Source organism: Macaca fascicularis, chromosome 9, assembly GCF_037993035.2.
Source record: "Macaca fascicularis isolate 582-1 chromosome 9, T2T-MFA8v1.1".
Classification (NCBI taxonomy): domain Eukaryota; kingdom Metazoa; phylum Chordata; class Mammalia; order Primates; family Cercopithecidae; genus Macaca; species Macaca fascicularis.
In genome coordinates this window covers 86,471,822-86,497,389 of record NC_088383.1, presented here as the reverse complement: position 1 = coordinate 86,497,389, position 25,568 = coordinate 86,471,822, and the positions used below count along the sequence as shown (strand labels likewise).

Sequence of the window (25,568 nt, the reverse complement as noted above, 5' to 3'; positions counted from 1 at the left end):
CAATGGGTGTGGGAGATGGGGGTGGGAGTGTGGGTGGAATAGGGTTGAGAGGTAGAGGAGGAAAATCTGACTGTTAGCATAGGCAGCCTTTTGGGTTAGGTATTCTTCTCCCTTCGTATTACTGAGATAATTGAAAATGCCTAGATCTTGAAAATACAAGCAGGTAGTTTCTTCTGAAGAACTCTCCAATTTTCACACTACTTGCTAACATATCAAATTGTACATTACACATTATATGACTAAATGTATATGAAATCATCCTTAGCCTCAAAAAAGACCAAGTTCAATCCAAAGGAATCAGGATCCTTGGCTGTGAGATAAATGCAAAGAGTTATGGGGTAGAAGATGTGACAGCAGCCTTCCTGTACACGATGGCTATAATGAGGCCTCCAATATCACTTACAGAATGTTCTCCACAGTCAGCATTCAAACAGCCAGTGCAACTGTTGACATCACAGTCTAGTTAAGCCTTCTACACCGGTCACTATTGAAGGCCTGCCACTAGTCCCCTCAGGAACAAACCATGTAGGCAAATCTGGTCTGAAAAGGAAGTCTTCAAAAGAAAGAAATCTACTCAGAGAGAGCACAGGGCCAAACAGCTGTCCTATTCCTCTCTTCTCATAGATACACTGTCCTGAAGTCAACAGAACTGTAAGGAAATGGAAGGTGTTCAATTTAGAGTGATCAATTGGCAAGGGGCTCCTTTCTAAAATTTTTGTTTAGAAATACCCAAGTTTATCCAGGAGTGGTGGCTCATGTCTGTAATCTCAGCATTTTGGGAGGCAGAGGTGGGCGGATCACATGAGGCCAGAAGTTTGAGACCAGCCTGGTCAACATGGTAAAACTCCGTCTCTACTAAAAATACAAAAAAATTAGCAAGGTGTGGTGGTGCGTGCTTGTAATCCCAGCTACTGGGGAGGCTGAGGCATGAAAATTGCTTGAATCTGGGAGGCGGAGTTTGCAGTGAGCTGAGATCACACCACTGCGCTTCAGCCTGGGTGACAGAGTGAGACTCTATCTCAAAAAAAAAAAAAAAAAGAAAAGAAAAAGAAAAGTAAAAAGAAATTCCCAAGTTTATAGCATTCTCTTAAATCATAGTTCATTTTCTTTTTCTTTTGTTAACACTAGATTTATTTAATTTTAGAGAGAAAGCATAAAATAATAGAATCTCAAGGTTGAACGGCACTTTAAGATGCTAGACTTTTTATGTTTCCATTGATATGTGGTTGCTCCTACTAGGTTTCATTACCACCAACAGCAAGCACATTAGTAATGACAGAAAGCCAAACTGAACTGGTTTAAGATACTCCCTTTCCAGGGATGGGGGAGATTGAAATTAAATTGCTGGTTTATATGGCAAGAAAATCTGAATGGTGCTAACTTCAAGCTTGGTTGAATCCAGCTCAAATGATGGTAGGAATCATTTGTCTTCACATTCTACTCCCAGCAGCTTTGGGCTTATGTCATCTTTATAGCTTAGGAACCCCAGTGGAGTTTTTCTTTCCCAAAAGGTTAGATAAAGTCTCAAATTTGAGTCTCACTGGGCTCAGATTTCACTTTTCATCCTAAAGTAACTGCTGTAATCCAGGAGATACGAACGCTCTGAACGGCCTGATTTGGGTATCGGTGTTGCAGAACAGGAGGGACTTATGCCCTGTCTAAACAACATTAGCTGAGAAATGGGTAGGCGTTAGGGATTTGGCCACCAGATCCAGGCACTGCCATGGAAATGGGTATATGCGGAAAGCCAAATGGGTGTACTCAGGGAAAACCAACCGACATCGGTGACTTCTGCTCTTCTCCCGTCTTTGAACGACTCTATAGAAAGTCATACTGAACTAAATGCTTCTGCCTACAGTATACACATACCTTTCCGTCTTAGAACTAATTCTAGGGTCATTTAAAGGAAGATAAATTAATTGGTTAGCCTGCTATTTGTTTTTTGTTTGTTTGTTTGTTTGTTTTTGAGACAGAGTCTCGCTCTGTCGCCCAGGCTGCAAGTGCTGTGGCTGGATCTTAGCTCACTGCAAGCTCCGCCTCCCGAGTTCACACCATTCTCCTGCCTCAGCCTCCCGAGTAGCTGGGACTACAGGCGCCCGCCACCTCGCCCGGCTAGTTTTTTGTATTTTTTAGTAGAGACGGGGTTTCACCGTGTTAGCCAGGATGGTCTCGATCTCCTGACCTCGTGATCCGCCCGTCTTGGCCTCCCAAAGTGCTGGGATTACAGGCTTGAGCCACCGCGCCCGGCCAGCCTGCTATTTGTAAACTGATGTCATGCCTTCTACCTTTTATCTGTCTGAAGGTCATATATTTCCATTCCTGTAATGATGCCTTCCATGCCATAATTTTTAGTTCTTTTTTTTTTGAGACAGAGTCTCGTTTGGTCTCCCAGGCTGGAGTGCAGTGGTGCGATCTCGTCTCACTGCAACCTCCACCTACTGGGTTCAAGCGGTTCTGCTGCCTTGGCTTCCCAAGTAGCTGGGATTACAGGCGCGTGCCACGACGCCCAGTTAATTTTTTGTAGTTTTAGTAGAGACAGGGTTTCACCATGTTAGCCAGGATGGTCTCGATCTCCTGACCGTGTGATCTGCCCACCTTGGCCTCCCAAAGTCCTTGAATTACAGCCATGAGCCACCACGCCCGGCCAGTTCTTCATACTTTTTATAATTGTTACTGAATACGTTATATCAGTTCTTTTTAAAGCACATTGAATAAATAAAAGACTTTATTAGGATTAGAAATAAATGTAATGAAGAACACTGTCTAAATATAATCTTTCATGCTAAAAAATAGATCACGATGGGGTTCTGTGGCCCGATCAAGAATACTAGCAAGTACAAGATCCCGGAGGACAGACTATAAAATACCTGGACTCCTTACAGGCCTTTTTCTTGCACTGAGCAATGCAGATGCAGAGTGTTCAAGATAAAATGAGGCAATCTGGAGCCAGATGGCCAGTGACTCTGCCACTTACAAGTTGTGTCCCCGGGGGTGAGTTACTCAAGCTGTCTGTGCCTCAGTTTCTTCATTTTCTTTTCTTTTTTTGAGATAGGGTCTCACTATCTTGCCCAGACTGGAGTGCAGCGGCGCAATCTTGACTCACTGCAACCTCTGCCTCCCAGGCTCAAGAGGTTCTCCTACCTCAGCCTCCCGAGTAGCTGGGATTACAGGCATGCACCACTACCATTCAGCTAAATTTTGTATATTTAGTAGAGACAGGGTTTCACCATGTTGGCCAGGCTGGTCTCAAACTCCTGACCTCAAATGATCCACCCACCTTGGCCTCCCAAAGTGCTGGGATTACAGGTGTGAGCCACCGTGCCCGGCCTCTTCATCATTTTAATGGTGTTAACAAATTATTTCATAGGGATATTGTGAACTGTAAACAACTTAATACTGCTAAATCACTTAGAATAGTTACAGGCACATAATAGGAGCTCAAAATTAGCTGTTTTCACCACCACCATAAGTGTTACCACCATTATATCTCCTGACACTGAAGGCATCTAGTGAATAGCATTCCATTTATGTAATGAACACTGTCTGATGTGGATCACACACAGTAATGTGTCTTAAGTACATTAAGCTGTACCAGACAGTTGCTTTCAATAATTACATCAGAAGAAATGAAAGCACCATGCTATTACAATCATCCCAGACAATCAGGCTTCAGTTTAGACTCATCCCTTTTCTTTATTTATTAACTCCTGTTTGGAGAGGAATGTTTCCAAGCACAGGTGTTGCTCTCAATCTGACACACACAAATCTGAGCTTATAAAACAAATACATTAGATGTTGACTGACCAATATACACCAAGCTTCCAGTGAGAGTTGCCTTAAATCGGTAGTTACTAACTAATGGTACAACCCAGACATGGAAATTCTGATTCTGCAGGCAGCTTGCTTTTAAAAGAGTCACAGGTAATTCCAGTGTGCACCCCCACTGAAGAACACTGACTATGAATCAGTGGCTTTCAATCTTGGGTGCATTTAGAATTGCATGCCCAGGCTCTACACAGGCCAAGGAAATCAGGAACTAAGCAACTGTCTTTTTAAAAGTTCTCCAGGTGGCAGGGCATGGTGGCTCACACCTGTAATCCCAGCACTTTGGAAGGACAAGGTGGGCGGATCACTTGGGGTCAAGAGTTGGAGACGAGCCTGGGCAACATGGCAAAATTCCGTCTCTACTAAAAAATACAAAAATTAGCCGGGCGTGGTGGCACACGCATGTAATTCCAGCAAATAGGGAGGCTGAGGCACAAGAATCACTTGAACCCAGGAGGCGGAGGTTGCAGTGAGCTGAGATCACGCCACTGCACTCCAACCTGAGTGATAGAACGAGACTCTGTCACACACACCTCCCCCCCGCCACACACACATATCCCCATACACCAAAGTTCTCCAAGAGATGCTCATAAGTGGTCCAGATTGAGTCATTGCTTTAAATAGAAAGATCTTTTGACAAATCCAAGACATGATTTCATTTACATATACATTTTCCATAACATATCTTCAGGTGATTTTTGGCTAACAGACTTCTTTCATGTTTTCTGAAATTATTGCTGTGGAAAGGCTACATTTTGAAATTTATGAATACAGAGTTAGAGGAATGAAAGACATTAACTAATGATTTTTTGTCACTTAATTCTAATAGAAAATGTTTAAATGCACTTCTGAAGTAAAGGGAAGGTAAAAGAATAGGAAGTTCACGATAACCTGTAACAAAAGAGTCTACTCTTGACTATCCAGGAAGGAATTAAGCGGGTTATGGACTAATCAATACTCAGGCTCAACAGGGGGTGGGGATGGCTCCACCTCTCCCACTCCCCTCCCCCAGCTCTGGCCTCCACAGGTGCCTTCAGCCAGCACAGGTCCACAGAAGGAGAGGTGGCAGGCCTACACTAATCACCCTGGGTCTCAACTGCACTTTAACCGTGGTTAATATGCAAACTGATTAATCAGCAGGCTAATAAAGAGGCAATTGTACTTTGTAAGAGTGAGATCTACTCATTGAAAAAGAGAAGTGTAGGAGAGTTCATTTTTACTCATTTTTCACCTTTACTTGTCAAGGCAACTTTAACTGGGCAATGACAGTGTAGTTTTTAAATCTGACAACAAGTTATATGTCATTGATTTGGGAATTCTAAATACTGAAAACTTGTTTCATGCTTTCCAACAAAATTATTACTGTGGAAGAGCTATATTTTGAATATTATAAATATAAAATTAGAGAAATGAAAAACAGAAACTAATAATTTTTTGTCATTTAATCCTCAAGTGTTTAAATGCACTTCTGAAGTAAATGTTTCCCATTAGTCTTGCATAGTGTATCTAGACACTTCTGTCTGCCAGCTTCTTCTTTGAGGAATTAGCCGTTTCCTCCTCCTCTACAGCTATAATTTTATTTATCTATAATAATAGAGGTTCATTAACTTTTTTAGTCTCGAAACTAGAGACTTCAAAAGTTAATGCACCTCTTTCAGGATTTTTCCTCCTTCCTCCAAGTTACTATTTTGAAATTGTTCACACAAATAAAAAAGTTGAAAAACTGTATAAAAAATACCCATGTACCTTCCACCTAGATTCAACAATTAACATTGCTATATCCACATGTGCTTTTTTTTGGCTGAACTATTTGGAAATAAATAGTTGAATTAATGATTGCTTAATTCTGGAAAACTTCAGCATGCATACCCCAATATTCTGAGTAGGTTCAGTAAGTAGCAGTGATGAGCTAAGAAAATTACCAATGCTAAAATTATCACTGCTAAGAAAATTATCAATGATTTCCTACATACACAGGTATCTCCAAGACATTTTCAAATGCCTTTAACAATCCCTAAAATGTCTATACGACTTTCATTTCCCCCTCCAAAATCTGCCAATTTATCCTGGATTTGCATGGCTCTGAGTAGTGTTATATGCTCATTAAACATGCTGGTTCCACAGGGAATGCCTATGCGGGTATTCTGTGCTCATTAAAGAGAGCAACTTCCTGTTTCTACATTATCAACTTAAAGTTTATTTTGAAAGATTTTCAGATGTCTTATGCTCTCCTTTCCTCTGATAGGTCTATAGACGTGTTCACGATGTCCACAGAAGTATTTCTGAGTTGGAAGCAACAACTGACTACAAGAGCATCAGTTTCATCTCAAAATTTCTCTTTGTCTTCTACTTCTGTTCACGAATCCTTAGTTCTGAGTAAATGCTGCCCCTCCAGTCTACCTCAGTAAGTAAGTCTTGGTAATAGTTAATAGGCAATGGTGTGAGAACCCTCAGAAGCCATTTTGTAGCACCACAAACACTTGCATTTTACTTCAACACTGATCTGCAGAAGTTGGGTGGTAGAGTAACTCTAACTATGGTGGTAATAGTGGTGGTGGTAGCGGTGGTGGAAGTGACAGTGATGATGGTAAGGTCATGGTGATGGTGGTGGTGGTTCCAATTTCATACCCTTAACCCGTGGCAAGTTAATATGCAGAAATATAAGCCACAATTAGGTTTGATCAGACATTCCCTGGCACACGCTTTCTACATGAGCAAAGTGTCATTGATACCTGGGGAGTCTCCTTTCACCTGTGATTTTGTAAGTTTTGTGGGGTTTCCTTAGAGTGTAGAGAGTAACAGGCATTTTTATACTTATAAGTGTTATCAATGATATCTCCACTGCCATCTCATTTCAATTGGGAATATGAAAAGAGCAGGATTATAGACTAAGATAATGACCACGGCCAACCAAGCAGAAAATGTCAACCAATTCCTGGCAACACCCAAGAGCTTAGTTTCATTATTTGAGACAAGTGCTTTCTCTGGTACTAATACCCACTTAAAACCCATGACATGCTATTGCACTGAAATGGTTTGTCTGTGTCCCCACCCAAATCTCATCTTGAATTGTAGCTCCCACGATCCTCACCTGTTGTGGGAGGGAGCTGGTGGGAGGTAACTGAATCACAGGGGCAGGTCTTTCCTGTGCTGTTCTCATGATACTGAATAAGTCTCACAAGATCTGATGTTTTTATAAGGGGGAGTTACCCTGCACAAGTTATCTTCTTGTCTGCCACCATGTAAGATGTCCCTTGCTCTTCCACTATGATTGTGAGGCCTCCCCAGCCAGGAGAAACTGTGAGTCAGTGAAACCTCTTTCTTTTATAAATTACCTGGTCTCTAGTATGTCTTTATTAGCAGTGTGAGAACAGACTAATACATGCACCTGTAATTTTTTTTTTTTTTTTTTTTTGAGACAGAGTCTCGCTCTGTTGCCCAGGTTGGAGTGCAGTGGTGTGATCTTGGCTCACTGCAACCTCTGCCTCCCAGGTTCAAACAATTCTCCTGCCTCAGCCTCCCGAGTAGCTGAGATTACAGGTGCCCGCCACCACACTTGGCTAATTTTTGTATTTTTAGTAGAGACGGGGTTTCACCACATTGGCCAGGCTGGTTATGAACTCCTGACCTTAAGTGATCTGCCCACCTCGGCCTTCCAAAGTGCAGGGATTACAGGCGTGACTCACCATGCCCAGCCTATAATCATTTTTAAAAGAGTTTTTTTTTGTCTGACCAAATACTGAATAACCACTGTATTCACCTCTGTAAGGCCTGCTTGTTAAGAATGTTCTAGAGAGTAAAAAGTAATAAAATATTTATTGTAGGTCCCTATGAAGTACAACACACATGTGTATGTCTAGACATCAGCATCTGCAGACATGTGGGAGTCCCAAAAGTCTACCTACTGCTTAACCTCTACCTTGGCTATGATAAGTGACTATCACTTATTCATCTGATCCAATTCACCTTCATTGTGCAGTGAGTCAAAAAGCCCAGCATGATTTCACCATTTACATTGTTTAAATATTATACGTCATCTTTAAATGTTTTATTGTCCAGTTTCATCTATCATTAAATCACTACTGTGCATACTTAAAGCCAGGTATTATCTGTGTATTAATTATTCCAGGACCATCCTGAGCCCACATGCAGGAAAGCTGTGCTACTGGAACTTCTTAGAGTAACCCACTATCAATTCAACCACAATTATTGGAAGAAAAAAATTACACAAACACCAAATGCATATAGCAGAGATTCTGGTAGAAAGCAAAATACTATCACATCTTTAGACACCCATCAAAGGCAACTTTGAAGCTAAGGGAACAAAAAATGACCAGTCTCATCTTTACTTATTAAAAACAATTCTAACAAATTCCAACATAGATACACAGTTTGTTTAGCAAAATTCAGGCTGGGTGTAGTGGTTCACACCTGTAATCCCAGCAATTTTGGAGGCCGAGGCAGGTGTATCACTTAAAGTCAGGAGTTCTAGACCAGCCTGGCCAACATGGTGAAATCCCGTCTCTACTAAAAATACAAAACTTAGCTGGTTGTGGTGGTGGGCCTGTAGTCCCAGCTACTTAGGAGGCTGAGGCATGAGAATCACGTGAACCCAGGAGGCAGAGACTGCGGTGAGCTGAGATCACGGCACTGCACTCCAGCCTGGGTGACAGAGACTCTGTCTCCAAAAAACAAAACATTTATGAGGTTAATACCAGCAACTTCAGCTACTAATGATTATTAACTCTCCTTTTAAAAAATTGAAATAGATTTGACCTAGAGAAGAGAAAGGTAACTACACATTTCCTAGGACTTTCTGAGTTCCTCTCTGATATTCCTATCTTCCTCACCTGCAGAAGACAGGAATATTTCTGCTTATAGTACAACTTATTTTTTTTTTAAACTGGCTAGTACCAGAAGATTTACAAATGCAAAATCAAACATACAGAAATATATTTTTTGTCACAAGACAAAGAGCTTGTTTAAATCATACAAATGTAAGTTTAATAGTCAAAGGCTATTTTGAAAAGAATGCATACCTGCTCTTTGGATGGCACAAGGAGTTCTTCAATCATCATGCTGTCCCGTGCATAGGAGCTTCTGTTCAAGGTGTAAGACCTATCCGAACTGAAGGAGCGGAGGCTGTTGTATTTACAGTTAACCATTCAACAGTGGTAGATGATGATGAGATGAATAAAAAAAAATTAATGCATGCAACTTTAAGAACAGGCAAGATGGCTAAAAATATCAACAAAAGTTGTTCTTGAAAGGACATAGTGAAAAGTAAAATCCCTTATATTTGAGAAAATGTCTTCAGTGTAGACAATGTTATGATTAGATTTTGTTTAAAATTAGGCCAATTTTGAGAATATGAAATGCATGAAAACTTTGGATGTTTCACTATGAAGTTGAACCGACATGACAATTGAGAAGAACCAGATGATTCTAGACAGTTGGTAGATTTTTCTAGGACAAGATCTTATGTTAGAATGTCTCCTCTTTCTGGTCTATGTCTACTTGACATGTGCTACTGATTAGAATTATGTCTACTTTAAATGGGTCTGTTTATAAGTCTTCGGGACTTACTGAGAACTCTGGTTTGTTGTTGCTACTCATAGAAAATATCAAGAAGGAAGTAGTGTTACGAATACACTTTGCATGATCCTCTTTGCCATCTTCCTGGCTTTCAGGAAACATTCATATTCCCTGCATGGTTATTTGTTCTTCACTGCAAATATTCTTTCTTTGCTCTACTGTTGTCTTTCTTGCTCCTTCGACTGTTCTTTCCAGTCTCTGTAAATCCTCCATATGGCCCTTGAACTTCTCAGATGCAGGTACCCTGATGCCCTGATATGCCATCATCACAGTGACCTCTAAACTAAAACCCAATAGAGTCAGGGCCCTTGGGAGAACAGTTCTGCCATGTCACTCTCATGACCTTGCATGTATTCACATAAGTCATACAGGCAAAGACCAGAATTGAAGCTAATCTGAGCCTTCACAGAATACCCTGTGATCTTCCAGGAACTCAGAGGATGGAGGTTGGTGAGGAGCTTCCACGAGACCATCTGCTACTCAGCTCCCCGTCTCACCTGGGAGGCTGCCATGAGATAGCTTTCATCACTTCCTCTTTCTAATGATGTATGAGGATTCCTATTCTGCTCTCCTTGGAACAGAGCTGCAGAATATAAAACCATTTAGCTGAAGTCTAGTATTGGCTCCTCAGCAATGGGGTATCCCACAACTAGCATTGTAGACATCCAGCCCCTTTTGTTTTGGTGTCCTTTTAGGTGTAGGGGACAAGGATCATGAGAAGCCAGCACCTTTCACTTCTTCCTTTCACTGCCTGTATAATTAAAAAACCATCTGGATCTAAAAGTGGCTTCTTGTATCTTTACCAGTGGAACTAGTCAGACTTTGGCTTTGGCCTTGCCTTTTGTGTGCTTGATGGGGAAATGAACAAAGATGATATACATAAGAAGTAAATAAATGATTCTTTGCATAAAACAATTTCTTTTTCCCACTGCCTGCTATACTAAAGAAAACCAGAAAGTGGGTATCCTTTTATCAAGGTACAGTGCATCCTGATATTAAAGGCCTCATTCTAAGTGTCTACACAGATAGGTATGTACATTCTTCTAGGATTGGGAGCCTTCACTTTTATGAGAATCTCAGATGGACCTCTCTTATCCCCAAACAACCATCATTCTACAGAGTCATTATTTAGTGTATTCAGCAAAACTTACTAAAAGACCATTATAAGCATAATTCCTGCACACAGGAACTTATCTAGTAAGCCACATGACTCTGGCCACTTGCACAGTCAGGCCCTCCATGCCCAGTCATGGAACCCATTACTCTGTTTTTTCCCCAGTTTCAATTGCAAGCCCTTCTTTCTGCCATTCCTGTTTCTAGTCTCTTAGTCTAGTTTCTAGTTTCTTCCCTCAAATACAGTAGAAGCTCCCTAAGAGCAGGAGTTCTCTAACTCAACGCTGTCCGACAGAACTTTCTCCTATGAAGGGCATGTGCTAAATCTGAGCTGTCCAACAACACTGGCTACTGAGCACTTGAAATGTGGCTGGTGTGAATGAACAACTGAATTTAACTAATTTTAATTTAAGTAACTATAGGTGGCTAGTGGCTACACTATTAGTGCAGCTTCTAAGTACTCATAACAATGTTAAATTTTGCTCCAGTGGTGTGATTTGAGAGTCGCTGGCCACTGTCTGCATTAGACATTCATTTCTTCAAATTACGGTCCCCATGGCATGATATGTTAACATTGGTGGTGTATGAAACAGTTTTCTATGTGGACAAACACTTAAAAGTTTTAAAAAATAATTATCCATTCATTTTAATTTCTATTTTTAAATTTATCTAAAATTTGTTGATACTTTTTAAACATCTCCTCCTTCTTTTAATTTCTCTGTGAGTGCCAACTGCAGAACAGAGCCCAGAATTGGGAGCTATCAACAGAAAGGCCTAAAGATGTCTTCATTTTACATAATGTCTGAAGTTCCTACTTCTGATCATTCCAGACCAATTTAAGTTAGACATATGGAGTCAATTAAACCCATCAAGTTTCACTCTGAATCCTGAATACTTCCAAGTACTTCTAGCCTAAAATTAAAGATTATTTGTATGGGGATCTAGAAAGCATTAAATTGTTTTTAACTAAGGCCAACTATTTTATTTGTAGCCATCAGTACACCCTGAGTGTTAAATATAGGAAGTGTTAGAAAAACATGCCCCAGAATTCTAAATTTATACTAATTTACCTAGCACAACTCAAATAAAACAGCAACCAGCAAACAAACAGCCCTTCACATCAGGACTTTTCAAACCCAGTGAAATTTCTTTAATTACTTCATGCACTATACAAAACTTGTTAAGGGAAAGAAATTCCTTAAGTATTTGATCAATTTTGCGTAAGTAATATTTATTACACACTTTCTAGTTTTCTTAAAATCACAAAATTTTTACTGATTTTTCTAAAGCTGAGCAGAAAAAAAGAAAGCACATCGCAGCACATCACAGCACATCACATTACAATGCTAAAGAAAATAAAAATGAGAGCATGAGCCAGGAAAGGGAAGAGAAACACTATAAAAGTGCCATGTCTTCTTACCTTATCTTGGGACTATTTTAAAGTAATTTTAGAAAAAAAAATAAAACAGAATAGAAAGCAAAAAATCAGACAGAGAAAAAAGGAAAAAAATGTTATGGTTGAATGAGTTACACATTTAATGTATTCCTTTTAAAATGTTACACTCAGAATATATTTTACTTGATAATACTCTAACATTGTGCTTAAAAATATTGGCTTTATAGAGTTTTTAAAAATGTTTGCCTCTGAGCATAACATGAGTCATCAAAGTAAAAAAAAATGAGTTACATATAATAGCAACAAATAATAGTGCAATCAAAATTAGAAGTATGAAAGCCTTGGAATTATATTAAGAAAAAAATTACAGTGTGATATTCTGGTTTCCTATGTCACTGGAGGTCAGCTACTACAGTTTTCTACATAAAAATGATTGATCACAAAATGTGTCATATATTATCAGAAGAGAAGACAAGCTAGTTGTTGGATTTCAAAAGTTATAAATCTCTAAGATTTAAACAAGATCTAAAGGATCTCAAGAACCTTAAACGTTCTACATATTTTCCATTTTAACTTGTTGCTATCTTTGATCGCCTAAAATATTGCATATTTTTTTAAAGTTATTTTTCCTCTTCCTGTTAATGACACCTGCTACAATAAGACTTTAAGGCCTTTTATAAATGTATTTATAAGGCAAAAGTTCTACTAAGCTATGTGAGTTTCAAATTCCTACTAAAAAAAGACTAGAAGAAAAATCAATTCAATATCCATACTGGCCACACCAACTACAATGAGAATAAACTCCAGGGTTTACTTTGTGGGAAGTGCCATTTACTATTAGACAATGAAACTTTTTACAACAGATCCTTAAACTATAGGAAAATGTCCTCAGGGCTCTGGCTTAGAAGGTTTAATTATTAGCTTTAAAATAACTTCACTGTCAGCAAACACTCTGTTAATCCACACTAGGGCAAAGAAGTCTCCAAATTCTGCACAAGGTTCTGTTTCTTTCAACAGTGTAAGAAAAGTTTGAGTCAAGGTTTTCCCATACAGAAGTTTTCCACTTCAGTTGTAAGAACTGAATTTGTCACCATTCCTGTCTGTGACTTTTGGTAAATCACTGTTATACTTCCAACATGTCCCTTATAAACAAAATAATGGAACAGTTTTAGAAGAGATACTCAAACACTTGGTGGACAACTTTAATAAACAATATAATTTTTTTTCAAAAATGCTCTCTTTTAATCTTGAATTATTATTTCAATAACAAAGAGAGAATAGTGAACAATCTACACATGTATTTCTTACTTATTAGCAAATAATATTTTCTTTCAATATGGAACAAAACTTAATTTTGAAATATGTGACTCAGATTGCTTCTCCCAGTTTTGTCAGTGAGCTCTTTTGCTACTGTGCGGGAAGCATGACTGCAAAGTGGGAAAAAAAAGAACACACAATTAACATGGTCAATCACATGAAATTAACAACTACAAACCACAAAAGAAAACAGCAGAGCATGTGTATTTGCGTCGAGAACATTTCGCTAAATTCATGTCTTCATCCAAAGAACACATTTTGGGATAATGTGAAAAATGAACATGATTTTGATTTATGGCAAATCATGGTTGTTTTAAATTAACTATGAAAGACAGCAACAATGAAGTACCTGGCAGAACGCGCTCCGAGACTAAAGCCCATGTAACCCTCTGCAGGCAGGGAATCATCACCCAGTTCCTTAAGGTCCTGTGGCCCAAGATATTTGTCTGTGTCCCCCGTCATTGCATCTTCACCTGCAGATGTAGAGAGCAAGCCTGCATCAAAAGCTTCCCTTTTGAATGTGTCAGCTGCGGAGAAAATCACTCCTTTGATTATCAGCAAATCCCCCATTATCTCATATTCACCTTCCCCTTCCCCCTGGATAATTTTTTGTAACTCCCGTTTAGAAGGAAAAGGTACAGGTAAAGGTTAGTACACAATTTCAAGAGTGAATTTAAGTAGTGGAAACAATTCCTGGTATTAAGTACAAATCTTAAAACATTATCCCTATCCCTTTGCTTCCCCGTAAGCCTCAGCTGACTAGACAGGTAGATGTTTTATGTCAGAGTTCTCCTCACCTCACCTCACCCACGATGAGGGCAGCTTGTTTGAATGGACATGGATTACAAAATAAGAACCACCTCTTCATTACTGTTCTTGAAATTATATGTGGGAAGGAAACAGACATTTAAAAAAAAAAACAACCGGTTTTCTCACACACAGGATTTCAGTTTGGGGCTTATGTAAGAAACTAGCAAGTTATGTGAACCATAAGTTGCTCGGTTGGAGAGCCTTGGAACACGTCAATTTTGAAATGTTTCTAAACCTATCAAATTAACAACAGCCCAACTGTCCCAATGCTTGAAATCTACATGGAAAGCAAAGCAGTATTCTCCAGTGATAATATGGGTGCTCTAGCACTTTGAAAGGACTATATAAATTGCTCTTTAATTATCAAGACAAAGAGTTAATTATGTGAAATACTTTTACCAGCTACGTATGCAAAACATGACCTCACAGGGAAAAACCACATTCCAAGAGTGACAAGGCAGGTTTTTCAATTGTCTTTTGCCCTCTGGGACATTTCCCATCCTTCTCAAAAGGTAGCACAGGCTGCAGAAAAGTTCCTTCCCCACCCAGGCAAACTCTTACCCTCTTTCTGGACACAAGCTTCGCTGGCCAAGAGATTGCAAAAGTGTACATGTTGTGTTTTCTCAAAGGTAAGTGATTCATTCCCCCAGATATATTTTCCAATTCCTATATTAGGTACTGTTTACAATTTCCATTCATTTAAACTCAGGAAACCGCAAGAGCTCAGCTTTTAAACTACCAATCAAGTCTAAAAATACACCGTCAACTACTGTTTTTGCAAATGTAAAAACTAAACAGATCAACTTTCTACTGCTGCTACCCAGTACCAAGAGATTATTTTAAGTAACTATTTACGGCTGGGCTATTTGCACATTCACTGCATCTCAAACAAAAACAGCACACACCAAGTACAACTCAAAGATCTTACTCTGCGGTAAAGCCATTTCCACTAGGCTTGGATGATCAAATGTTTTCCTGATGTTTCCAGGAATTCCTTAAGCAGTGATTTAGAATCAACCTCCAAACCAGCTCAAGCAAACCAATGCCTGGTTTGTATCCACTCTCTTCACCACCGCTGAATTCCTCCCAGCATCTTGATATCCTCATAGGCAATTGAGGAATTACACATCTTTCCCCACTCAGGGTTCGAAGATTTTCAAAATTTCAGGCCTCCCAAAAAATCTTTAAAAAAAAAAGCCACTTAATTGAGATTAAGATCCTTTTGACCACTCCGCAGACATCCTTTTAAAGCTCCTTCTGATTGGATTAAAAACTCCTCTGGCAAGCCTCTAGCAGGACAGAATGGTGACATAAATGCAAGCCCCTGAGTTATTTGTATGTAAATATGAGGACTGCTCGGTGTAGACTTTCGGTAATTTGATACCAATGCGCGTTGCCTAGTCGGGTAACCGAGACAGCCTTCATGTAGGGAGAGAGAGCGAAGTGCTACATTTAATCAGGAGGTGACTCTTCTCAAATATGAATGAAGAAACAGCCAACCCAGGTAGAGGAAAAACATTAGAAGAAAACAAAGCAGTGGCCCAGGAGGGGAGTGGCACGGAGCTCCAGGCAAACTTTCAACTTTGTTCTCAGCTGGGAACACTGGGAGCCTCAGTTATTTATGGTCCCTGTCAGGTGGAAGGAGGGGAAAAAGAGAGAGGGAGGGCCTGCCCTTGAGTTGAGGTTGTGAAACTGGGGCTGAGGAAAGCAGCAGTGATTCCCACAACTCTCCAAGAAGCACTTTGCAATGCACTAATTGCCGCTGCTTTTTATCAAGAGTTTGAAGAAGGGAACAGAAGTGAGACAAGTTGGAAAAAGCAAATGGGTGTTCTGCTTTATTTTTGGCCCAAGTTCTTTCAACTATTTAATATGGAGGGACTTACTGGTGCTCCTTCGAAAGGTCCCTGGTGGAAGTGCAAAGTAAAGGGAGAATTGGGGTTGACTGGAGAGGCCTCTGTTGCCCCAGATAGGAGGCAGGGCTGAGTTCTGTCACTTTGCTGTTACATTGTTTCTTTCCCTCTCCACCAGTGGCCTTCCTTCTCAGCTGCTCCACCCTGTTATGTTGGCAGTAGAGGAAAAAACTAGCAGGACTTCCCCATCTTCCATCTGGGTACACTGGAGAGGCCATTTTAATTGCTTTTTTTTTTTTTTTTTTTTTTTTTTTTTTTTGCGCTTCCCCACTGCCCCTGGAAAGTAAAGGGTTTAGAAATTGTCTTGCTGAAGGAAGCACTCCTTTATAAGAGCACATCTATCCCCTTGGAATGTTACCTAAATACACAGGAATCTTTATCGTAGAACTGATAAAGTAGGGAAAAAAATCTGTTTTCCCTGGATACACGCATAAATGAATAGATAAATGCATGATTCATGTAATATTAGGATGCTATGACACCTGGTGCTTTACTCTGATCAGCCTGACCGTAATCAACATAGTAAATACATGGAAATAGAAGGGAAGTCATTTATAATGTCTGGAACATATTGAAAACTATTCCCAAGCAGAGAATAATTTCCAACTGTAAAGAATAGAAGGGGAAGTCTTGTTTAAAGAGAAATGTCTGAATGTTCATCGGCTTTTTAAGTCTGCATTTCGAATCCAAACTACAGTACTGAGCAAAGCCTTATTCAAAGACTGTCATTCATTCCAATTTCTGAGCAAGGCCTATGATGCAATGTTCCTTCCACTGACTTCTTGGCTATTTTTCCTTCTTGGCTATTCTTCCACACCCACCTTCCCTCCTGTTATACAGAATTTTTTCAGTCCCTAGAAGTCCTTAAACTCTTTAGACTTTGAGCCTTTACTAAGGTGTATTCTCTTGGTGGAACCTTTATTGTTTTTTCCAGATGAACTTCTCTAATCTTTGACTCTTTCTAGAAGCCCTCGCACCCTCTACTCACCATTAGGTGTCCCTCATCAGAATGTATTGCCAGTAAACACATCTGCTTAGTCTCTCCTATTGGCTGGTGAGATCCTCTAAGTTAGGAGCCATATTCTTCCTGGGCCAGGTATATTGGAAGTTCTCATAAATAATCTTGGAATCCATAACTGATAATAAATATGTTATTTTCATTTTTATCTTTTAAATCTACATGTCATGGCAACTTAGCACTCTTTTCAAATATTATGCTAAATGACTGGTATACAGTAAAATTTCAATGAAAGTAAGTTTCCATTATTCTTTAGCCACACTTCTTAGACTTCAGAAATGGTCACTATGAAACCAAAAGAAGTCTGGGGTAGGGGTGGGAGTTGTCAACACATTTAGCCAAAGATTAATGAAAATAAAATAGCCTTATAACATTAAATAATTATCCACTTAGCATTTTAGAATGGTGAGAACATTTCTTAAAAGACATAGAATTTAGAAATAAAAACAATGGTATTCTTTTAATGCTGTTTTGCACAGTAGGTGCTCTAGGTTCAAATTCAAGCTATACCATGTATTCATTGGGTGACCTTTGAAATACCATTTAACTGCGCTGAGTCATAGTTCCAGCCTCTATAAAACTGGGGGTAATAAGTCTGCCTCTACCCTCAGGCCTCCTGGGGAGATTCAAATGAAATAATGCACAGAGTAAGGGCTTAATCAGCACGGTTACTATTATTCTGTGGCACAGCTTTTTCCAGTGCCCAAATATCTGAATGCATGAACTCAAATAGCATTTAACTTGCTACTATTTATACTGGTAAAGACAAAATCCAACGACAGCACTAAAGTGTCCCTGTTCTCCATTACTTATGATAAGCAAGGCACTGTGTTAGGTAATCACAAAAGTTGTTGATGGAATGAATAAATGAACAATAACAACAACAAAGTTCATTTACACTCCTTTCAATAAACAAAACTTTCTATCATTATCATATAGTACAACACACTGCTGTACCAAAGATTAGAAAGGGATGAGATGAATTTTATTGTGTGATTTGTTAACTTTCTCTAATCCACTATATAATCCAAACACATTTTGGCTACTGGCAGCTTCGAACAGGTGTGTATAAGCCAACTAAGGTAATTTTATTAAAAGATGACATGCATTTCATATCAGATATATTTAACTTAAAAATGTTACCAAGAGTCAAATATTTTCACTCACTAAAAAGGAGTTGTGTAGGTTTATGTTTTCTAGAGGTATTTGGTGCAGTGAAGTAACAGTTGTGTTATAGAGGAATTTGACTATTTTTAGGCAAAGAGGATTTTGGTAGCTCGTCTTTAAAATGCCCTCCTCACCCCTACCTCCAATGAACTACGTTTCCTTCTATTCATGCCCTTGTGTAATACCCCTACTTGAATCTGGGTTGGCTGAAATTTTGAACAGTAAAACTTGGCAAAGTGATTTTGAATGAATGAGTTTGTGTTCAAAGAAACCTTGCAGACTCCTCAAGTCTCTTGAAACAGTGGTTTGGGGGAAGCCAGTCCCAGTGTAAGAAATCTGACTATGATGATAGCACAATGTTATAAAGAAGCTCAAGGTAGCCCATGGAGAGGCTGCTTAGAACCAGAGAGAGAGAGAGAGAGAGAGAGAGAGAGAGTCTGAGAAAGAGAAAGAGAGAGAGAGAGAGAGAGAGAAATGCCCAGCCAACAACGCTCAGCTGTTGCTGCCATCCTAGCTGAGGTGTCAGACCTTTGGATGAAGACTCCATCTTGGACATCTGGTCACGTTCCTCTGCCTCAGCTGCTATCTGACTGCAATCTCTTAAAAGATCCCAAGACTCAGCTGAGCCCCAGTTAACTCACAGAACTGAGGGAGATAAAAAGACCTTAAATCACTGAATTTGGTGGGGGGGCTGTTATTTTGTAATAGGTAACCAAAACAAAAATGAGAAATGACAAGGTCCAAAGGTAAGCCAAAGGGGTTGCACTCTGGTTGCCTAATGTATCACTAATAAATTAGAGTTAGCTCTGTAGCGCAATAAATGATGTGTATACATAAAGCCCAGGAGCACAGTGGCAAATGCCATTAGAGAAGGCCTCACTTACTTAGTATTGACTTGATGCATTTTGAAATATTTATTTATTTATTTATTTTTATTTATTTATTTTTTTGAGATGGAGTCTCCCTCTGTCGCCCAGGCTGGAGTACAGTGGTGCGATCTCGGCTCACTGCAAGCTCTGCCTCCTGGGTTCATGCCATTCTCCTGCCTCAGCCTCTCGAGTAGCTGGGACTACAGGCGCCCGCCACAATGCCCAGCTAATTTTTTTTTTTTTTGTATTTTTAGTAGAGACAGAGTTTCACTGTGTTAGCCAGGATTGTCTCGATCTCCTGATCTCGTGATCCACCCGCCTCGGCCTCCCAAAGTGCTGGGATTACAGGCGCGAGCCACCGCGCCCGGCCTGAAAGTTTTATCTTGAGCACTGATGTTCTTATTGTTAATGTACTTCCGTCAATAAATTATCAGAGCCTACAAAATATTTAAAAAGAATACAAAACTCCCCAAATCTACCTGACCCCACCACTAACCAATTAATAAAAACGGTTCAGAGGCATTTTACTTTAACTACCCAGCAATCTCCTCTTCCTAGTCCTCCCTACATCGTGACTAGGCTGAAAGAAGAGATGGCCTACACCATAATCAACCATTGAAAGATCCATCAACTTTGTCTGCCAGGAAAACAATACAAAATAGAAACATGAACAAAGGACAGCAAGAGAGTATATTAAATGATTATCAGGGCCGGGCGCGGTGGCTCAAGCCTGTAATCCCAGCACTTTGAGAGGCTGAGACGGGCGGATCACGAGGTCAGGAGATCGAGACCATCCTGGCTAACACGGTGAAACCCCGTCTCTACTAAAAATACAAAAAATTAGCCGGGCGAGGTGGCGGGCGCCTGTAGTCCCAACTACTCGGGAGGCTGAGGCAGGAGAATGGCGTGAACCTGGGAGGCGGAGCTTGCAGTGAGCTGAGATCCGGCCATTGCACTCCAGCCTGGGCGGCAGAGCGAGACTCCGTCTCAAAAAAAAAAAAAAAAAAAAAAATGATTATCAGGACTGTGGTGGGCCAAACAGGTGTACCCTCATTTCCTTTTTAGACTCCAAGTCAATGGTCCAGTATATTGTGTAATATACCCAACCCAACATCCTTGCAGTCTTTCATTACGCCCCCAGTGATCCTTTTTCATATCGAATAAAGGAAATAGTTATTGGCCTAATATTTAAAAGTATTTTCTTATCCTAGAAGTTCTTTTCTCTCCTTTTCTTCCCCTACACGATCTACTTTTCTTCTAATCTCTTTCCACCTTAAGACCTTAAGACCATCACCAAGGAAAACGTCTGTCACTTTTCCATGGACTGAAAGTTGTTTTCCCATCTGGCTGGAGACTTGAGTCATAAAGTTCCTTAAGATAAGGATACCAAATTGTATTGTTAGAAACTTTGCTCAGAAGTGTTTAATTCTGCTGTAAAATATAGAATCTCCCATTGTAAAGTTTCAATTAATAGTTCATAGTACAGACCAAATAGTACAACCCTCCAAATTACACGGGATTAAAAAAGATTAGAAGGAATAAAGAGAAACAGTGTCTCTATACTCTACTGATTTACTAGGAGTTGATTTCTTAATAGAAATCAGCAAATAGTCTAATACACAAGAGTTTAATGATCAAACTTGACTTAAATTTACTGTTGCTTATCCTTTAGAAAGTGATTTTCTTTGATCATACAGCAAAGAGAGGAAATGAAAACTATTGGGAAAATAAATCCTTTAACTATCTCTAGTCAGCATTACAGAACAGTAGAATCAGATCAATTATAATTAACACTAATACTTATTGAGCATTTACTATGTTTTAGGCACTGTTTGGTGTTTTATATGTGTTATTTCATTTAATTCTCACAATCTTATAAAACAGAATTGTTATTTCCATTTCAAAATAAAACACAGTTTAGAGTGGTGGAATAAATACTCCAAGATGACTTAGAACATAGAGAAAATGGGATTCAAAATCAGTTGCTGTCACTCTAGAGCCCTTCTTTTAACTACCACAGTGGGCTGGCCATACAAAACTTAAGATACTATTGAATGAATATTACAAGAAATTTGTAATCAAAATGTAAGCTCCTTGAGGGCAGGGGGCTTTGTCGGTTTTGCTTCATATCATTGCCCAGAACAGAACCTGGCACATAGTAGGTGCTCAATAAATGTGGAATCAATGAAAAAGCAGTGATTGCCTTTCAAGATGGGAACTGTATTTACTGGGGCAAAGAGGAGGGAGACTTACTTTTCACCGTAAACTCTTGTACCTTGGGAATTTTGTACCATGTGCATCTATTACCTATTCAAAAAATGAATACAATTAACAAAATAAAACAAAACAAAATATAGGGACTGCAGATAAGTCATATAAGCTCTATGTTCCATCCACCAGAAACAGTATCCAGACTTACATAAGTCTGCCATGTAGATACAAAGATGTGTATGTGTACCAGTGGATATCCAGCAGTTAAGCAGAGGGAACACTCAATACTTTGATATTGTACCTTACATGCCACTTTAAGAGATGGAACAGAAAAAGTGAAGTAACAAGGCAGGAAGAAGGAGATGCACACTATTAATGTGGTACTTCTAGTAGTTTCAGGGGTACGTATGCAGGTTTGTTACGTGGGAAATCTGCATCTCACATGGGGTTTGGTGTACAGATTATTTCTCATCCGGGTAGTGAGCATAGTACCCAATTGGTAGTTTTTCGATCCTCGCTTTTCTCCCACCCTCCACCTCCAGGCAGGCCCTGGTGTCTGTTGCTCCCTTTTTTTTTTTTTTTTTGAGACACAGTCTCACTCTGTCGCCCAGGCAAGAATAGTAGCACAATCTCGACTCATTACAACCTCTGCCTCCTGGGTTCAAGCAATTCTCCTGCCTCAGCCTCCTGAGTAGCTGGGAGGGATTACAGGCACCCGCCACCACGCCCAGCTAATTTCTGTATTTTTAGTAGAGGCAGGGTTTCACCATATTGACCAGGCTGGTGTTGAACTCCTGACCTCAGATGATTCAGCCTCCCAAAGTGCTGGGATTATAGATGTAAGCCACTGCACCCAGCAAAGATTCATATCTCATATATCTCATTCAACATTTAGACAATAAATTCTCAGCCTAGAGAATCCCAATGACTGTATTTGCTCACATTACTTTTCCCTTGATCTGATATTTTCATTCTCAAAAGAACAAGGAAGCAGGAGTCAGAAAAAGAAATTATGGTAGGATTAGGATCCTGATCCCTCAAACTTGGATTCTAAAAGTCTAATTCTAGCCCAGAGTTACAGAATAGTTGATGGGAACATTAGTTAGATGCCAGATCTGCATGTATTTCTCCTTTCATTTTTCAGTTTGGAGCAAGAGCTTGTGTTAAGTAAGGTTTCCTGTGAATATTCTGAGAAGCGACAAAAAGCAGGAGGTGGTGTTTGGAGGATGGAATTGTGCTGTCTACTTCAGGAGGTTCCTGCGTGTAGCCCAGGATCTTCTGTGTTAGGCTGGAGGACCTGCAAGCCCTGCAGTGGAGATGATGCAAGCCCAGCTCATCTCTGTACCTTCTGGCAGGACTGGAGGCTCAGAGAAAAGCTGACAGTCCCATGCTCAAGGTATAGAATAGAGTGAGCACTTACTTACTGCCCCCTTCACTCTCCACCTCTCTTCTCAGTAGGAAGAAGGAGAGGGTCTTCACTGTAACCCTTTGTTTGCCATCATATGCTGGCCATGGTTTTCATTCTTTCAAAACATAAAATAAGTGCCAGGATATACTTTTGACATGGTTTGGCTCTGTGTCCCCACCAAATCTCATGTTAATTGTTATCCCCAGTGTTGGAGATGGGGCCTGGTGGGAGGTGATTGGATCACATGGGTGGATTCTCATGAATGGGTTAGCACCATCCATCCCCTTGGTGCTGTTCTCATGAGAGTGAGTGAGTGAGTTATCATGAGATGTGGTTGTTTTATTTTATTTTATTTATTTATTTTTTTTTTGAGATGGAGTCTCGCTCTGTTGCCCAGGCTGGAGTGCAGTGGCGCGATATCGGCTCACTGCAAGCTCCGCCTCCCGGGTTCACGCCATTCTCCTGCCTCAGCCTCCCGAGTAGCTGGGACTACAGGCGCCCACAACCGTGCCCGGCTAATTTTTTGTATTTTTAGTAGAGACGGGGTTTCACCGTGGTCTCGATCTCCTGACCTTGTGATCCGCCCGCCTCGGCCTCCCAAAGTGCTGGGATTACAGGCGTGAGCCACCGCGCCCGGCTTAGATGTGGTTGTTTTAAGGTGAGGGGCACCTCCCCTTCCTCTCTCTTCCTCCTGCACTGGCCTTATAAAGTATTGGCTCCCCCTTTGCCTTCCGCTATCATTTTAAGTTTCCTGGGGCCTCCTCAGAAGCAGAACCTGCTATGCTTCCTGTACAGCCTGCAGAACCGTGAGCCAATTAAACCTCTTTTCCTTATAAATTACCCAGTTTCAGGTATTTCTTTATAGCAGTGTGAGAATGGATTAATACAACTTTCTTGCTTTCCTTCTGAAAATGGGTGGTAATTATGGATTAAGTTGAGAAAACAGTTAAATAAGCATTTAACTAGGTAACTGAAGAAGGCCGAAGAAGTGTGTTCTCGTTTTAAGAGGTGCATGTACCTCCTGTGCGAGGGCCATCAGCAGCATTCTGCCTTCCTGTCCCTAGTCCTAGGTGCTCATGAGAGCCTGGCATTGTAGGTGGCCAAAAAAGAATCAGGTTTGAATGACAAAGTTTGCACAGCTCTGAAAGAACAGCAAACTGCCATTATTCATTCCACAGAACAAATGACTCTTTCTGCTTAAGCTGTTTTTTTGAGTACAAACTCAGTTTGATTCTTTTTCTACCTGTTCCCAGGAAAAACCTGAATTCTCTTTCCTTTCTGAGATGGGTTTGTTTATTAACCCAACCAAGATCACGGAGGACATTTTTCATTGCTCTGCCTGGAAAAGTTCCAACACTGAGTCATGCATGCTTACTTTAGAAACTATATCTAGCCTGGATTAAGGAGCAGTAAAGTGCTATACAGGTTTTAAACAGAAGCACAGCTAGACACAAAGATAAAGATAATTCAGATTTTTCCTATGAAGAGGCAGAAAAAGACAATGTTGGGACAGACTCTAAAATGTCTTCATATTCTTTCTTATTAGTACCCCTTAACTTGGATACAGAAATTCCTTTAGTCCTCTAAGTAAGACGAAACACCGCACTGACTTGGTCAAAGGAGCACTGAAGTCTAAAGACAGAATGCAGGTAGAAAGAAGTACAGGATTACTTACACGGTTCTCGTTATCTAAAATCTAAGCCACTTGTGAAGAAGACTAGACAATGAACTAATTGCTAGCCACAAACTAACCCTGGAAAATCAGGCACAAAAATGTTGGTTCTCACTTGCAGAGAAACTAGGTAGCTAAATTCAAGGTGGCAGTGTCATGACAGCTGGTTTGTCCTATTCATTCTTCCTTAGCTATTTGTCTAACCTCAACCCCAAATCCAGACCTCATTATTCTTGCCTCTTCATTGCCTAGGCGCACAAGGACCATGAGTACAACACAGGAACACGTTCACCACTGTTCCCAGGTATAAAGAAGTACCAGGCTTGTGTATAAACAGCGATTTTGGCCTTTTCTCTCCCTTACACACAAATTGCCTATCATTGTGCCTGGCAATAAACACCTATTTATTGGTTTGCTTTGTATTTCCAACCTATACCCCAAAGATGTGTACACACGAGGCAAAGACACTTGGGGCCTGTCTTCAGTTCTCATTCTCATTGGGGTTCTGACTCACCCCTCCCCATTTGGACATCTTTCCCGGGCTCCTCCCACTCCTCTTGCTCCCAGCTCCCTGTGCACCACCCTGTCTTCCCCTTGCTCATTCATTCTCACTGTTGTGTTCGCCGAGCTAATGAGGGGGTTACAGGGTGGTCACATTAGGACAGCCTTCCATAGGAAGCAGGTTAGACTTTTCAGGTAGATGGAAGGGACAGACATGATTCAGGGGGAAAAGTATTCAAAATTACAATTTGTTTGGGGCAAATAAAAAAACCACAACAGCCTATTGTTTAAACAAGCACACAATTTCTTGGAGTCTATTAAATATCTCACAGGCTGCTCTAGCTGCTCATTCTATCATAGCTTCTTGGAGGAAAAAAATATACTCGCTATGACCTTCTCTACCTACACTAGAACTCCTGTCTTCTGTGTCTATATCCAGGATATCCTGTATGGTATGGCAGCTGCTGAGGTCACCAAGGATTCCCGTACCCCTTATTTAGTTTTGTTGTTGTTTGAGACCAAGTCTCTCTCTGTCCGCCCAGGCTGGAGTGCAGTGGTACGATCTCGGCTCACTGCAACCTCCGCTTCCTGGGTTCAAGTGATTCTCCTGCCTCAGCCTCCTGAGTAGCTGGGATTACAGGCAGCCACCACCACGCCTGGCTACTTTTTGTATTTTTAGTAGAGACAGGGTTTCGCCATGTTGGCCAGGCTGGTCTCAAACTCCTGATCTCAGGTGATCCACCCGCCTCAGCCTCC

At 40.4% G+C, this 25,568-nt stretch overlaps 1 protein-coding gene across 48 annotated transcripts in view; it reads right to left on the bottom strand.

Moving 5' to 3' along the window:
- Positions 1 to 25,568, bottom strand: part of ANK3 (ankyrin 3) — a 701,337-nt gene that overhangs the window by 97,467 nt on the left and 578,302 nt on the right. For 31 of the 48 annotated variants that reach the window (XM_074002067.1, XM_005565789.5, XM_074002068.1 and 28 more), the window contains 3 exons: positions 21,274 to 21,327; positions 13,596 to 13,719; positions 8,865 to 8,967 (listed from right to left, as the gene is read on the bottom strand). In XM_074002067.1, the coding sequence (XP_073858168.1) occupies positions 8,865 to 8,967; positions 13,596 to 13,719; positions 21,274 to 21,327 (281 nt within the window). Of the gene's footprint in view, positions 1 to 8,864; positions 8,968 to 13,595; positions 13,720 to 14,984; positions 15,652 to 21,273; positions 21,328 to 25,568 lie in introns of those variants that run through there. The other 17 variants (XM_005565791.5, XM_074002096.1, XM_074002097.1 and 14 more) reach the window with 4 other exon arrangements.